At 39.7% G+C, this 17,608-nt stretch overlaps 1 protein-coding gene across 5 annotated transcripts in view; it reads right to left on the bottom strand.

The window, feature by feature from the left end:
* The window catches only part of thsd7ab (thrombospondin, type I, domain containing 7Ab), a 189,115-nt gene that overhangs the window by 89,117 nt on the left and 82,390 nt on the right, over positions 1–17,608 (bottom strand). For 3 of the 5 annotated variants that reach the window (XR_003222219.1, XM_005455116.2, XM_005455114.2), the window contains exons 5-8: positions 13,825–13,893; positions 9,408–9,563; positions 6,201–6,404; positions 254–448 (exon numbers count right to left, since the gene is read on the bottom strand). Coding sequence is in view for 3 of the 5 variants with exons in the window: in XM_005455116.2 (XP_005455173.1) it covers positions 254–448; positions 6,201–6,404; positions 9,408–9,563; positions 13,825–13,893 (624 nt within the window). In the remaining 2 variants the exon portion in view is untranslated. The remainder of the gene's footprint in view (positions 1–253; positions 449–6,200; positions 6,405–9,407; positions 9,564–13,824; positions 13,894–17,608) is intronic. The other 2 variants (XR_003222220.1, XM_005455115.2) reach the window with 1 other exon arrangement.

Genomic DNA, 17,608 nt, shown 5'->3' with positions numbered 1-17,608 from the left:
AAATGATCTTAGAAAGAGATAAAAAAGTGAGTGTCAGGCGAGGAGACAGACCAACAGAAATAATCACCAGGACAGATAAGCAGACTGTTTGAGATAAGGACAAATGCACATGCAGACAAGTGTGAAATCCAGACATTCGAAGAGTGACAGCAAAGGACGACTTGAAAGGCTGTGACTAAGCCAATATTCAGGCTTCATCTCCATATATTTCCATATACAATGGACAGTCGACTGTTGGCGGGTCCAGACTCACCTTCCCCAGCGTTGTAGGCCAGAATAGAGCGGGTCCTCATCTGCTTGCCCTCAATGGTCTTGCTCGAGCATGTCTGAGAGCAAGTGGACCAGGACGTCCAGTCACTGAGCACACAGTCTCTTGAGCAAGGCACCTCACAGGGCACAGGTTCTGGAGGTGGGTTAGACGTGCAGAGATTTCTATCCACCTTCTCTCCTGAAGCAAAACAAAACACAAAACAGGGTCAAAAGCCCATAAATGGTAGCTTGTCGTGAGGCTGAGGCTGGTAACCCCAAAAATAGTATAATAGTGTTTTAATCTGCTTATGATAATCACTGATCATAAAGTTATACTTGGCTGATCTTCCCTTCAAGGCTTTTTGCTTGTGCACATCTGGACCACTTTCAGCATTACAGCTTTTTATACCTTGGTAGGTCAATTCAGAGTATATGCACTTCTGCAGTGGGTATCCATCTATCTATACACACAGGCTGAGTCACCTTGATTGCACCTAGTAAGGGTATTCTGTAATAAAAACAACATTACAGGGAGTGCAGAATTATTAGGCAAATGAGTATTTTGTCCACATCATCCTCTTCATGCATGTTGTCTTACTCCAAGCTGTATAGGCTCGAAAGCCTAGTACCAATTAAGCATATTAGGTGATGTGCATCTCTGTAATGAGAAGGGGTGTGGTCTAATGACATCAACACCCTATATCAGGTGTGCATAATTATTAGGCAACTTCCTTTCCTTTGGCAAAATGGGTCAAAAGAAGGACTTGACAGGCTCAGAAAAGTCAAAAATAGTGAGATATCTTGCAGAGGGATGCAGCAGTCTTAAAATTGCAAAGCTTCTGAAGCGTGATCATCGAACAATCAAGAGTTTCATTCAAAATAGTCAACAGGGTCGCAAGAAGCGTGTGGAAAAACCAAGGCGCAAAATAACTGCCCATGAACTGAGAAAAGTCAAGCGTGCAGCTGCCAAGATGCCACTTGCCACCAGTTTGGCCATATTTCAGAGCTGCAACATCACTGGAGTGCCCAAAAGCACAAGGTGTGCAATACTCAGAGACATGGCCAAGGTAAGAAAGGCTGAAAGACGACCACCACTGAACAAGACACACAAGCTGAAACGTCAAGACTGGGCCAAGAAATATCTCAAGACTGATTTTTCTAAGGTTTTATGGACTGATGAAATGAGAGTGAGTCTTGATGGGCCAGATGGATGGGCCCGTGGCTGGATTGGTAAAGGGCAGAGAGCTCCAGTCCGACTCAGACGCCAGCAAGGTGGAGGTGGAGTACTGGTTTGGGCTGGTATCATCAAAGATGAGCTTGTGGGGCCTTTTCGGGTTGAGGATGGAGTCAAGCTCAACTCCCAGTCCTACTGCCAGTTTCTGGAAGACACCTTCTTCAAGCAGTGGTACAGGAAGAAGTCTGCATCCTTCAAGAAAAACATGATTTTCATGCAGGACAATGCTCCATCACACGCGTCCAAGTACTCCACAGCGTGGCTGGCAAGAAAGGGTATAAAAGAAGAAAAACTAATGACATGGCCTCCTTGTTCACCTGATCTGAACCCCATTGAGAACCTGTGGTCCATCATCAAATGTGAGATTTACAAGGAGGGAAAACAGTACACCTCTCTGAACAGTGTCTGGGAGGCTGTGGTTGCTGCTGCACGCAATGTTGATGGTGAACAGATCAAAACACTGACAGAATCCATGGATGGCAGGCTTTTGAGTGTCCTTGCAAAGAAAGGTGGCTATATTGGTCGCTGATTTGTTTTTGTTTTGTTTTTGAATGTCAGAAATGTATATTTGTGAATGTGGAGATGTTATATTGGTTTCACTGGTAAAAATAAATAATTGAAATGGGTATATATTTGTTTTTTGTTAAGTTGCCTAATAATTCCCGGTTTATCTTACCATCAACACCCCAATTAATTCCTGGTGCTTATACAGTATATACAGTAATTAAAAACCTGTTTTGGCCATTTCATCAAAGAAAATGTTTAAAAGTGAATAAATAATGTGACTCAAAAGAAGAACATTGAAAACTGATTAAAGTTTAAATAGAGAAATATAAACCAGATAAAGACCTGAAAGATTTTACTTTGTCAGAAAAAAATCTTGATTGTATTTTTGAGGATGTGTTCAGCTTGTGGCCTCAACCACAAAAACAAGTAATTTTCTGATTTTGCTCTAAAAGTCAGCTTGTCATGGTTGAAAAAAAAAATCGGAAAACATTCATGGCAAGAATTTCATTGTTACCGGTTACATTTCAGCACAGAGGCGGAGGGAAGAGCTGAGAAAATGAACAGCTGTGTGTCTTAATTGATGGCACGATGTCAAGAACACGACCCACTTTAAATTTTTGAGTCACGCTTGTTCTCTTAAGAGGCTGTTCGCTCTCTGAGTCAAGTGGCAGCATAAACTTGGTTTTGTTTAATTGTTTTTGTGTGTATACAAAAGGAAATGCGAAGATAAGAAAAGACTTGAAAGATTTTAAACAGGAAAAGCTCCGGAGAGCCAAGCAGATTGAATCAAATACTGTACATAAGTAGCTTAAAATTTCATACTTTACGCATACATTCAAGTCTTATGCGTGATCTATTTTGCTGTATGTCTATTCATACATACAGTAGATTCTACTGAGCTCAAAATAAGATATGCTTATTAAACACAATGTATTATTAACAATCACATTTTTGTTGGTTTGTCCCACATATAAGGTCTGCCTTGTCTGGGGCCCAATGTCAGCCTTCAGAGGGATAACGGTGTAAAATTTTACTTTTGTTTTACCTCACAATAATCTGTGCTGTCTTGCAATCTAACCTATGCAAAAAGACGACTTTGTATTGTGAAACTATGTTAAGTATTAGACTGCTGCTGGTTGTGGACACACTCTGTACTACTGCAATTATAAAGATAAATAGAGGAGCTCTCCCAGCTCTCTCACTGAATGCTGCTGAGGCTGATTGAGACAGGCAGCAGCTGAGATTATGATTGCAGCCATGCGGTGACATAGCTATCACTATGGCTGCAGCCACAGCTTTGCTTTGGGTGTTATGATTATGGTTATGAAACATTAGTTTATAATGGTTGGGCGTGCGCAAATTATTAATATGACTGTGCTGCTTGAGAACTGAAATTAAACTTTTTTTTCTAAACTCCTGTGAACTAATGGCAATAAATCTGTCATATCTGATAAAAAGCACACAGGTTGCAACAGTTAAAGAGGGACTATTATTCTTTTCCCTGTTTCATCTAATGGAAAAAATATTACTAATGCGGATTCTTGAATTAAACTTGGCCAAAGGTCAAATAATAAATGGACGCATCTGCAACTACTGTGATCGACTTGTTCAGGGCCAATGTTTATACTCAGTTTTTGAATTTTTCAGTGAGAGAAGCATCACATCATCTCATCGACTCATTATCGGGAATAATAATCACAGTATCAACATAAAAACTCACAAATGCCAACAAATTCCTGTAAGGAGATTGTTGAAGCTATCATCATGGATGATGGAAAATGTATAAAGACCTCGAAAAAGCTGAGCAATAAATATAGTTGACTTGAGTGGGGATATAGGAGGGGGAAAAGTTTTATTGTGGCTGGTATTGCATAGCATAAAGTTACACTGCAGAAGTCTAAACCACCAAACAGACTGCATATAACAGATGGACAAAGCCACAAAGCTTGAAGCTGTAATGTTAGCACTTTGGTAACCGGTATACATGGAGCCAGAAGTGATCATGTTCGTACAAGAGGGTGAAGTTAAAAGCAAATTTTAGTAAGCTTGAATCTGTAGTGTACAGGTGCAATCCACAAGTCCAAGAATTTCCCTCACCAAAACCTAAAAATATTTAAAGACAATGGCAAAATAATTTAAATGCTGTGTAACATGAGAGTCATCGGGGTGTATGCTGTTCAAACCTTCTGTTAACGAGGGGCTGCTTATCAGAAGACTGATGACCCAAAGAGAGGGAGGGGGAAATGTGCTAAAATGGTTGTTATGGCAATTCTTATAATAATGACACTAATAGTAACAATAATATTTTAAATGTAGATGTGTCACATCAGCATGTCTTCTTTCTGCAGAGAATTTCCCTAATGTGGCAGTGGATTATAACTACACTAATGTTCCCTATACTGACATGACAGATGATTATGACTCTTTTAAATTGATTAGCTGTAAAATATTCATACTGATGCACTCTTGACTGTGGCTCGTCTCCAAACAAAGTGGCACTGAACATGGAAACTGCAAATTCACATGGGATTCCCACATTTTTACACAACTATTCATGGTTTATTGATGAGCTGCTGGTATCACGCTTAAGTGGATTAAAATAACCCACACATTTGTCTGGGTTGCTTCATGTGTTGCCATGAACCAGGCGGAGAATATTTTCCTCTTTCAGCAGCGCACACACACACACACAAGCAAATGTAAACCTTTCAATGAGCGAATTGAAAATTCAAGCAAAAGATAGGCTTCACAAGTCAGACTGGGCCTGACTCTGCATTAAGATGTCACTTTGACAGATACGCAGTGAACCAATCATGACTGAACTAAGAAGGCATGAAAATAAGAAGTGACAAGGGACCCCAGCAGTTTTCAGACTCGCACAGAGGAAACATGAATGAACAGAACACCCACTATGAGAGGAACACCTCCATGCTCAGTATGCAGAGAAGAAACAGCTCCCTGTCTAAGTGGGCAGGCAGTCAGCATGGGGAATATCAATAGCCAGTTTCAATAACATTTGTATCGACCTTCGCCTGTTGTCTGGGGCCTGGCTGCGTGGCCTTTTCTTTTATGGCTGGGACACACTCCGAGAAAAAATACAGCCAGCATTGCAGTGAAAAATCTCTGAGGCGAAAAGCAGAGCAAAAATCCAAACAGAACAAATCAATTTTCATCAGATGAGGGAGTGAATGTGAGCGGGGATCAATCAACCAAAGTCATGGTGCGAAAGAACAGCGCACAGTTTCTGCTGTACTCCGGCCGTACAGGGGAGAGTTTCCAGCAGACCAGCTTCACTGAGCACCTGCAGCTGATGCATGAAGTGTGATTTGTGGGAGACGTTAGAAGGACAAATCAACTTCTCTAGTGTGGAAAACATGAACAAAGTCACTGCACTGCATCATAAATCCAAGATTTACTGAGTAGATTTGCAACTGAATGAGATTCCCAGAACAACATCACAGTATAACTTTACATGCTGAATAAATAAACGTGCCATGTCATTTGATGCACAGCTCACAGCAGCTCAACCCCCCCCCCCTCCCCACTCAATAATGTGTTGTGACTTATTTTGTCATACATATGTCTGATACCTGAAGGCAAGAGGAACTCAACAAAGTATATCTGCTCTGTCACCCTTAATATTAAAGATTTACAGTAATAAAGAGAAGCAGTAAAAATCAGGAGTAGCAAAGGGCACGAGATACTCTAAGACTCGGGGCTCGAGGATTGATTTGATTTAAAGCGAGTAAGGTTTAATTGTGCGTGCAGAGAGGAAACTGTAATGAGAGAGACGGCAGGAGAGAGGTAGCAACACTGAACCGAGGAAGCGTTAAAGTAGAAGAGCTTTAACAGGGAGAGGGGGGAAGGGGAGCCAAGGGAGAGCATTCCTCACAAAGTTGATGAATGGCAACTGGGAGTCATGTTGTGGAAATCTCCTCACGTACAGCGCTGTGCTGCAAGAGTTGCAGGGTCGGTGGACAGGTGACCTTGAAAATATAGGATTTTTCATGCAAGGTCAGACCAGCAATTTCTTTTTATTGCAAATCAAGGTGGGTCGAAAACGCAGCAAAGTGCAAGGATGAGCAGGGAGCAAGCATCAATGTCAGCCAGGAAACACTGTCTGTAAGCAAGAGTATGGTTAGTTTTTAACAAATGACTCTGTTCATTTTGGAAATGTGGAGCACATTAGGATTAAACATTCCTCGCTCACCGTTGCTGTTGACACATTGGACCTGCACGATCTGGGTGCCGGAGCCACACTGCTTCCCATCATCAGGAATACACGGATCCAGACTGATCAGCTGCCAGTCGTAACAAGTGGGCTCGTCACATGGCACCGCCTCCACAAGGTGTGGACAGTTTCCAGGACCTCCCGTTGGCTCGTTTGTAATCTGTCGTTTCCTCAGCTTGAAACCTGCAGTGCAAAGACAGTTATCACATCTGACAAACTTTTGTGTGTATAGCAGGCTTTAGTTTTTTCACACAACCACATACATAAGGGGAAAATAGTCCTCATCTTACTCCACTACATGTTAAAAGTTCAATTTTATTGCATTGTATTTATTTAAATCACGTGATAAATGTTTTAATCATACACATTGTAAATTAAAAAAAAAAAATTGTCTAGTTTCATCTGTCACGGGTGCGTTTGGTAGCAGTTTGGTAGCACATGCAATACACTATCTTTGTGATCTATCTTTTTTTAAGCTACACCATAAATAATTTCACAGCTGCTCAGATTTATCTTTAAATCCTTTGGAGTAAGCCTCCTTTTAGGTTGGAGACAAATGAATTAAATGGGCTCCACGCTGACCAGCTACACCCCTAAAACAATCGTATATACAGCAAGTATTTCTCTGTAGACCAACTACTTCTCTGTTTAAACTGGACCTTTCATGTTTTTCCTTGCTTTCTGTCATATAAAAACTGTTATAGTGATGGATATTCTAAGAAAACATGGTGAACAGTTGAATAAATTACATTTGTGCATATGCAAGTAATCCCTGTGAGCCAAAAGGTCAGGTTTCAGACTGCACTCAGTCTTCTTCCTACTATTAGTTCTGTTCAACATCAGTGAGACAAGATATTACTTATATGGTCATCTCTGACTCCCAGCTCCAACCAAATACTGTTAAAACCTTCGGTTCACTGGAGTCTGAGAGTGTGCACCAAGTTCCAGTATAACATAAGTAAGGTTCTTTTTGAACCATTAATCCACTTGAAAATAGTGCAAAAATAAAACTATTTATACTATTGATTAATTTAATATTATTAATGTAGGATTTTACAAATAGTGAGATCTTACATTACATTTTACATTACTAAAGTCTGAGCACTTAAATGTTTGTTTGATGGTTGGTCTCTTGATATGGCTCATCAATAAGAAACCTTCATGATTTCACTTCATTGCTTAAGTTTATACTTATGTGCAATATTTGCATAAACATTGTTAGTTCACTCACACTATGAACAGCAGACAAAGACTGCCATATTCTGATGCAACAAAGGGACATTTTAGACTGAAAATGTAATTAGGCTGCTGTAGTTTCCTTACAAATTGTATGCTTCTTACCTATTTTTTAACAAGATGACCTGCTACTACTGGAGACAATCAGTCATTAAAAATTCAGCGATATTCTCTGAAGCTATGTGGTAAGGTGAAAGCCAATATAAGAATATTTTTTAATGTAAAACTGTATAAACACTGCATATTCATTAAGCGCATTCAGGCTCGATCATATTATTCTACAGAATTCTAATTATAACGGCCTCATACAAAAAGATAACAAACGTGATGGATGGCATACAAGCAGCATTTAATACACAGCAGCCACTTTTTTCATTGTTTTTGAGCTATAATTATTAGAAACAATAACAAGGAATAATTTAAGAGGTTCTTGTATTTTCAGCACAAAATAGTGAATCGGGTGAGAATTTATCTCGGTGCCAGGAGCACAAGAGGGTGACAGATGACTGACAAATTATTTTCGGCTTGTTTATCTCCTATAATGAAGACTACATGGAGGCGAGAAGGGGGAGTATTTAGGAAAAAACACTGAACAGCTGGTCTTAGATAGTGTCTGTAATTATTTTAAACCAGTGTAACACAACAGCTTTGATAAAGCATAATAATGCTTAAAACGTGACACACTGAGTATAGTACTTAGAGCAGACAGAGACAGTTCAGCTGATAATGGCAGCTCATATTAGCTGAAGGCTCAGCTGATACCCTATTTGAAGCCTCAGTCATGTAGGCTTAGAGACCGCTCGGAGACTCCCTGGCAACTGTTGGTCACCAGGGAAAAATGTGACTGGCAAATCTGCAAACCGCTTTGAAACCCACCTCCATCTCAACTCCTGACCAAATTAACTGACTGGAGGCATTACCTTGCCCTCCAATAACATTGTGAGGAGTCATTTTTGACCAGGCTATGTCCTTCAATGCACATATTAAACAAATATGTAGGACTACTTTCTTCCATTCGCGCAACATCTCTAAAATTAGAAACATCCTGTCTTGGAGTGACGCTGAAAAACGACTTCATGTGTTTATTACTTCTAGGCTGGACTACAGTAATTCATTATTATCAGGATGTCCTAAAAACTCCCTGAAAAACCTTCAGTTGATTCAAAATGCTGCAGCAAGAGTACTGACAGGGACTAGAAAGAGAAAAAAAGAGAAGAAAATCCAGTTACTCACATACAAAATCTTGAATAATCAGGCCCCATCTTATCTTAATGACCTTATAGTACCCCATTAGTGCACTTCGCTCTCAGACTGTGGGCTTACTTGTTGTTCCTAGAGTATTTAAAAGTAGAATGGGAAGAAGCCTTCAGTTTTCAGGCCCCTCTTCTGTGGAACCAGCTTCCAGTTTGGAATCGAGAGACAGCGACTATCTCTATTTTTAAGATTAGGCTTAAAACTGTGCTTTTTGATAAAGCACATAGTTAAGGTTGGATTGGGTGATCCTAAGTCCTCACTCAGTTACGCTGAAATGGGTCTAGGCTGCAGGGTGATTGAAAAAGGAGCTTTTTCCATCCCACTATCAAAGCGCTTGCTCATAGATGGTCATATGATTGTTGGGGGCTTCTCTGTTTTCCTTGTATTAATGTTGGGTCTTTACATTACAATATAAGGCATTGAGGCAACTGTTGCTGTGATCTGGCACTCGATAAATAAAACCGAATGGAACTAAACTGAATGTCATAGTGGCCGATCTGTTCTGTGCACGCCTGGAGTCTTGCTGCTACTCCCCCAGCTTATGCATTACATGTATGCAGTTCCACAAATGTAGAACATTTGAGAGGTGCAAAACAGAGCCACAGTGCCAAACGTGATAGAGTGCAGTTAGAAATAGCAATCACCTTTTGACTATAATAGTTTGGACTGAATTACATATTTCAACCATTCAGGTACCTTTCTTTCCAGCCTGATCATCACAGTTTTCAAAGGTGCAGGGCCCCCAGGCACCCCATGGTGATACCTCACAGTCGATGGGACAGGGGATTTGGCACAGCTGGGATCTGTTGGGGATTGGACCTTCGCACAGCTTGTTTTCCACTGGGCGGGAGGCTGTGCAGATAAACAAAAGGGAAACACACAATAAGCAGCAGATAAAATGAGCCTAATTCTGAGGAATTTTTCTTCTTTACCAGCATTGGAATGAGCAGGAACAAGGGACGCAAAAATGCTTATTTGCTTTTATTCCTGGCATAAAATCCCTGCAGAGGGAAGATGAGAGCCACAGTGAAAAAACAAAACATGCCTGTGAAGTAGACACTATTATCCCTTTGTTTTGTTTATCATCTCCCTGTTAGCATGTCAGAATGATAAATTAGCAATGATTATCTCGTACAACGCCTTGCTAGCAGCATAAAACATTGTGGAGCCCTGCCCACGGACTCTCAACGGAGACATAGGAAGAGGAGGGAACAATACAACACTAAAGGTGTAAGAGAACAAGGACAATATCTTGTCTCATGTTTATTCCATGAGGTGTAATTTGGCATCTACTTCTCCTAGTCATGCCATGTTGGATTCTAAAAAAGCTCTTTCCACGAAACCACTGGTAAATGCATGCCAGTCTGAACTCTGGGGGGAAGAAAAGAGGAGATGCTATCACCGTGCAAGGAACAGCTCTGTGACAACTGTGCAGAATACATTTCTACACATCTGCATCATGATAAATAAATCTGATGTGCAGAGTTCCTGAAGATACAAAGTTAATGCATTTATTCATGCACAAAATCGTGCAAGTGTCATTTCAAAGTGGATGTTTCTGCTTTCAGAGACGTTTTCCTTTTTTTTCCCATCACCCTTTTGAGCCTCGTAAGACTAGAGGCTGACAGGAAATGCACAAGGAGACTAGGAGAAAGGGGACTTTCGATACAAGCCTGACCACACGCAGTATTTAAGGTTTTGCAGCTTAATTACATATTTTCCATTTGTATTGATTACACAGTTTTAACAGAATCAAAGTAATACATTTAATCTGATGCAAAAAGGCAATGGAGAGGTTTCTTTTCCAGGAAAGTAAAACCGACTGCTGACTGTATTTGCCAAACAATGACACCATCAGCATTTAGATTGGTTGCCTTTAAGGTTTGCTTTTACTTTCCAATTCCAGCTCCCTCAGAAAATAAAAGCAAACTGGCAAAACTGGGAAAAAAAAATCACAAACCGGAGTCACTGCATTACATGAAGAAGAACAGAGAAGATGGTGCGAGAAATGGATCTCTTTTTTCTGTGTCAATAGAAACTATTGCAAATGACCTCAGTCGGAACAGGGGTGTCAACAGCCCTCACACTGTGTTGGGAGAATTGACTGATGCTTATGTGGTGCCAAACAAGCTGAAGTGGCACTTGGGAACCCAAAGTTCCTTCTCTGAGAGAAACTTTAAAAGAGTGTTGCATATAAGTTGAGGCAATGACACCATTCACTGGACTGTGGAAAATAAAAAAAGATGCTTGCAGGTGGCATGCCAGCTGCAAATGTGCTGTCAACAGAGCTTTCAGCTGACTGCACAACCAAAAGAATAGTTACTCCTGACATGTCAGATGGCAAAGCATACAGGTGTTGTTACACCTATGTTTGAAAGACAGATATTCATTAGACTGATTTCTACTTTGTTTATGGAATAACTATGTAATCAAAACAGAAAATAGAGATCAAGGGTGATCCCGCTAAAGCCCTGACTCACATTGCAGTTAACTTATCTTAGCATAAAGCCTGAAACCAGAGGTAAACAAACTGCTTGGCTCCATAACAGAACATTTTAAGTTTGCTAATTAACACGTTACACCTTGTTGACTGATTGATTGTTGGTTTGCTGAACCAATCAAGTGTTAAAATGGCAATTTGTCTTGATGACATGAGACATAAGCTTTGGAGGTAATGGAGAGAAGCAGACTAGCTGTTTCTCCCCGTCTCCAACCAGCTGCTGCCTGTAGTTTCATATTTACCAGACAGATATGAGATTGGCCTTCATCTTTTCATGTAACTTTTAAAGAAAGAAAATAAGTGTGTTGCCTACAATTTTAAATCATCCCTTTAAAGCATGAAGCCAGCAGCACACCAGCTTCATGCTTCCAGGTTTTCCTGATTAGAAGGAGTCTGGCTCACTGAGCAGACAAGTCCAACCCTCTGCCTGAAGCTCTCCACATTGACGGACACTTCTGAACCTCTCTTCCTGCAGCTACACTCAGAAAACCTGCAAAGCTGAGCCTGTAAATCAGATTTCATTCTGCGCAGAATTCTGACTTCAACATTTTTTGAGCTATATAGCTTTAATAAAGATAACTATAAAACACTGATTTACAGGAATAATGACAAGTACTGTAGAAGGTACTTCTTCACTACTTGGAAAGATTAACTATTACAGTTAATTTAGGTTAATTTAATAATTGAAATGTGGCCTATACAGGGGGAGATATTTAAATAGTAGCTAAAGGTATTGAATGACTGTTTAAAATAGTGAGCCGGCCATTATGAATGGTTGAAACATAATTATGAAAATATGGGCTAAAAGTTGACCAGGTCCAATTTAACATTTCCTACTTCAAATTGAAAATGAGCAACTAAATGTTTTGAGAAGAACTGTGGGGATATAACAGACGGAAGATGGTCTGTAAAACAAAACTACAAAAACCTGTTTAACTACATGTTGTTATACACAATACAATATCATAAATATAAATGATTGTACATTAACTTAAATTAACTGTAACAGTGTGGGTGGACTGTGTCTGGTTTTAATGTGAAGCTGTAGGAGAATAAATTGGCACCATCTGTTGTAACAGGAAGTACTGCTATAGTAGATTTTGCCCCTATAAGAAAATCCGCTCGCTGTGAAACTGATTCTTGGTTAAAAACAAGATGATGAAAAATACATATCAGAAGCTTTTTCTCTACAAAGTCTGAGTATGGATTGATCTCTACTTTTGAAATATTGTAATTAATACTGGAGTGTGTTTTTTTAAAAGAAGATATTTAACGATTCATACAAAAAAAAAAAACCCAAAAAACTCTTCACATGTTCAACCTGAAGCACTTTATTTCCTGTATCCCAACTGTTCCTACAAGACATCTAACGCTTAAAGTCTCTCATAGGCAGGAGAGCCGAATCATAAATCCCTCAGAACGGTACAGGGAGAGGCAAGAGGGCCTTTTGAAATGCAAAATGTCTAATTCCTCTTACAAATACACTGAAAGTCAAATACTGAGTTTGCTGAGCCACTGTTAATCCACATCTTATTGGAGAACTACACTCTCTTCAATCTTTTAACATCAATCCATTTGTGAATACTAAATTGAGGGCTGACAGTGTATCAGCCTCTCTATAAAAGGGAGAAAATATCCTGGAGAATATCCTGACTCTCTGTTAGTCCATTTTATGGTGTACTCTCCAATGCGTTCATTTCTCTATTGTGCAAAAATGACAACGGTAGAAAAAAAATCCCTCTTGCAAGTGTGGCTTACTGTCTGCAGCAGTGGAAAACGTCTTGCTATCCGTATTCCGTTTGTGGTGGAACAAAGTTTGTCTTACAGTTCCTTCAAAGCTTTAAATCTTCTATCCAGTAGAAAACAGAACTTTGGTGTAAGACTAGTCATCCTTTGTTTTACTTGAAAACAACACTAAGAACTGGCTAGAGAGCAAACGTTTGGGATTGTAACTGCACAAGTGGCTTGTGTACACTGACCGTGATTATGATTATCTAAATTATCTAAAGCATTACAGCAGCTGGGACAAACTCTAAGGTGTCATTACTGTAAAAAGAACAAGGAAGAAGAAAAGCAGAAAAGGAAACAGAAAAAAAGAATAAAAACCAAAAGAAACAACAAAAAAGGTAAATAAAGGAGGTGAGGAGTGAAAGTAGATGAGGGTAGGATGATGGGAAAGGAAACAAGTGCAAAAAGAGAAGAAACAAAAAGAGAGCAGAAACCAGAAATGACAAAAACATAGGACAAAGAAGAAAGTGGAGAAGTGTGAAGAAGAATAAAGAGGAAGACAAGGGTAAAGAGGAGAGGAAAGAAGAAAGAAGAAAATGAAGATTGACAAGAAAGAAGACAAGAAGAGTTGGTGCAATGAGAAGGGGGAGGAATGGGGGAGAAGTTACAAAGTAACAAAGAGGTTAGGACAGGAAATGCAAGAGGAAAAGCAAAGGAAACATGGCAAGAGGAAATGGAAATGAAAAAAGCGACCAAAAGGAAAGATGAAAAGGATGAAAGCAATTGGAGGAGGGGAGAAGACAGACGGGAGGGAGGGGTGAGGCAGGCCTGGGAGGCATAAACTGGGGAGACGGGCTTTGTGACAGCATGACTAAAAACACCTACCTGTAATCTGGAAGGTGATGGAGAGAAGAGGGGGGACACTAGGCTTCTGCTGTTTTTGGGTCTGACCCGCTGCAATTACAAGGGAGATAGCACTATTAGCTACGCACACACAGGGGAGACAGAAGCACTATCAAAGAAACACAGAGGGAGGGAAACGGCACAACGGAGACAGGCAGAGACTAATGCAACAACAACAGCAGACCTGAGCCTCATAACCCAAACATGTTCAATTAAATGCAGATCAAATCTTTGGTTCGAGTGGAAAGCATAAAATAATTGCTGTGTATGGTTCATTTCTTCCGACAAGGCCAAATCAGAGGGAGAGCCACGTGGACCCTGGGAGCATGCCATTTTATCAGCTTAGATAAGAAAGTTGACACATGAAAAGAAATTACTTTTTTTAACACTTTTCTTTTTTTCAAACTTAACGGCAGCAGACTAGGTAATGAAAGTGAAAATAAACAGCTGTGATTATGCACCGCGACTTTTTAGTCTGTGTATTTAAAGGAGCAGTTAAGCAATTGCTGAAATGCTCTTGGCTGTATTTGAAAACAGCAGCAGATCGATTTCACGAGCTACAGAGCTAATTGATGCCTGTTTGCTCACTGTGGACAGGGAAAAAGTTCATTTAAGCTTAATTTATGAGCAAAAGATCACAACAATAGTTCTTTCAACGCGCTTTATATTGAAAGGTAAAGATCCTACAACATTCTAGAAAGAGCTTAGTGATTAAATTCCCTACAAGCAGGCACTTAATGACGATCTTATATATATGGATGCTAAGGCATTTCAAGCTGACACATAAATATAAAAAACACATTGTTTATTGTGTACAAAAAACAGAAATTAGTCCCTTTAGCACAAACTGAACAGCAGTTATGCGTTTGAGAAACTCAGCCAGATGCAGTGACTCTGCCCAGCTTCCGAGAGTCTTGTCGTCACAGCAGGGTTGCCAGTTTCTGATGCTACACTGTCTGTATATAGACCAAACCCAAAACCTGTCGTTTGATACGATCGCCGCAGGTTGCTGACTGCATCTGCCAGCCCACGCTATAACTGGAAATGCTGCACAGAAGTGCTCTGTGAATGCATAAAATGGTGTTTGTCTAGAAATACTTTCAGCAGCTTTCCTTTTCTCCTCTCTGCACTTCTTATGAGAAATTGCGTGGCAGAAGTAGTGTATATTCATCACTTTCTTGGGATTCAGATTGATCATTTCTGTCACTTGTTTTGGCCCACATACTTGTTCAGTAAAAAGAAGAACAAATCAATTTAACATGCAAGTCTCTCTAAATTTAAAAAATTCTGTTTTTACATTCTTATACACTGAATTAAAAAAAAGTCTCAGAAACTTAAAAGGCATTTGTGTACTGCAGCACGATTCTGGAAAAATGTCTTTTTGGCACAGATTCAACAAGGTGCTGGAAACATTCTCAGAGATTTTAATCCATTTTGACATGATGGCATCGTGCAGTTGCTATAGATTTGTTATGCAGCCAACAAATCTACAGTCAAACTCCCATTCCACAACATCCCAAAGGTGCTCTATTAGACTGAGATCAGGTTCCTGTAAAGCACATTTGAGTACAATTAACCTTTACATTTAAGAAACCAGTTTGAGATGATTTCAGTTTTGTGACATGATGTGTTATCCTGGTGGAAGCAGCCATCACAAAATGGATACATTGTGATCATAAAAGGATGAACAAGATCAGCAACAATACCCAGGTAGACCGAGCTGTTTAAAAGATGTTCAGTTGATAGTAAGGGGCCCAAAATGTGCCAGATTCTGACCTTTCTTGTTCTTCGTTGACAGGTGTGGCATCCAGTGTGGTCTTGTGCTGCTTCAAGATTCAATGTGTTGTGCATTTAGAGATGCTTAGGTTGCTTTGGAAGACCTCGTTTGTAATGATTGTTAGTGTTACTGTGACCTTTTTTGAATTCTTCCCTGGCCTCTGACATCAACAAGGCATTTTCTTCCACACAGCTGTGGCTCCCTGGATATTTTCTCTTTTTTGGACCATTGTCTTTAAACTCTAAAGATGGCTATAGGGGGAAATCCCAGTAGATCAGCTGTGTCTGAAATACTCGGACCAGGCCGTCTGGCGCCAACAACCATGCCATATTCAGAGTCACTTAAATATTACATTTGCTTTTCTGTCCATTTCAGTGGCTGATTAGAGTGATTGAGTGCAAGTACATGCAATGTATTTATATTTACAGTTGTAAATGATTTAAGGAGCTTAAAGTTGAAACACTGTAATGTTTGTGATTTATACACCTTAGAATTATAACTGTATAATTCTAAGGTGTAACACCTTAACACTGTAAAATAACAGTCTTTTCTTCGTACCCTTGTAAAGACAGTGAGAAGCATAGTCTTTCGAGGAAAAAACTGCTTTTATATCTTCTGCCAATCTAATCACCTGTTGTGATTTTATTACCACCTTCAAATTATCTCCATATGCTTCAGCATACCAACACCCAGAGTTACTCATGCTCAGCTGATATTACTTACTTCTGACCCCAGATACTGATCTGGGGTCAGATCGATGCTTCTCCCCCATAAAGATTACTGTTAAGATTTAGGAGGTAGTAGGCTCATTTCAGATCCTGGCTTGAGGGCATCTTCTGCCCTTTAGCACAGTGATATTTATGCATGAGACGGGGGAGAAAGAGAGCTCTGGTTGTAGCAAACATCGCTGAGCCGCTGTCTGCCTCTCTGTCTCAGTGGTGTGCTGTGAGATTACCCCCAAAAAGAGGGAGAAGAAATCCTGCACCAAGAAGATAAGAACTTTGTACATGTTTGTCTGTGTTCACATTTTCTCACATACAAGTCACGCACGTTTCTCTCTCAACACGCTTGTGTAGCTTAATCTTTAACAGAGCTTATGAACACCTCAAATGTATTACCATGTACCTCATAGCCTCTCAATAGACCTAACAGAACTTCATCTGGAAGGTTATACATTATTTCTGTCATTACAGATTATATTTTGAACAGTTTCTGTCGATGGATTTAATTTTGGCTACCTGACTCATTATTCTTTAATTACAGCTGACACACAGAGAGCCAAAGGACCACCGATCAGTTCGACCACTGAAAAATAAAAAGTGCTAAAGCAGCTGTGCTGCTATCTCTTCCTTTACAAGTAATTTCCCTTTACTTAATTTAGCATTACCTAAAATAAATTTGACTAATATTGGAACCAGAATGAAATATTGCAAAGCATACATCAGTGTTAGCACAATCTATCACTGACAAATGAAACAGAACAATGATTTGGTTCAGAATCGTTTTTTAAAGCTTTCCAGCTGCAGGTCTAAAAACAGGAATGGGGTCATAAATTATTCTGAAATTTCAACATAACAGCTTTTCTTTGAGTTTTTCATACAGCTTATTTCATTTATTATTGTATATTCCAACCAGATGGATAAAAATGGACTGACTATATATATCTAACTTTAGTTGGCTTGCTAACCTAGCTCACAACATTGTCTATTGGGCTAGTAACAACATGCTAATGATAGAGTTCTCCAATAACAAACTAGGTCTATTTAAAAATAGTATTTGTGGTACAGCCTTTTTTTTAGTTTATTGGGGTATAAATCTAATAGAAAATGTATAAATCACTCCTACTCACTTTCTCAGGAACTTAGTGAATCAAGTGTATTAGGCTAGCATCTGGGTGGTACTTAGTAGGGGTATACTCAGCTGTTTCACAGGGCTGTGCAGTCCTGTGAAACTACCAAAATACTACCACAATTAAAAGCGGTCAGTACT

The sequence above is a fragment of the Oreochromis niloticus genome, linkage group LG11, assembly GCF_001858045.2.
Source record: "Oreochromis niloticus isolate F11D_XX linkage group LG11, O_niloticus_UMD_NMBU, whole genome shotgun sequence".
Classification (NCBI taxonomy): Eukaryota; Metazoa; Chordata; class Actinopteri; order Cichliformes; family Cichlidae; genus Oreochromis; species Oreochromis niloticus.
The sequence above is the reverse complement of the archived record's forward strand: the minus strand, read 5'-3'. Positions and strand labels throughout refer to the sequence as shown.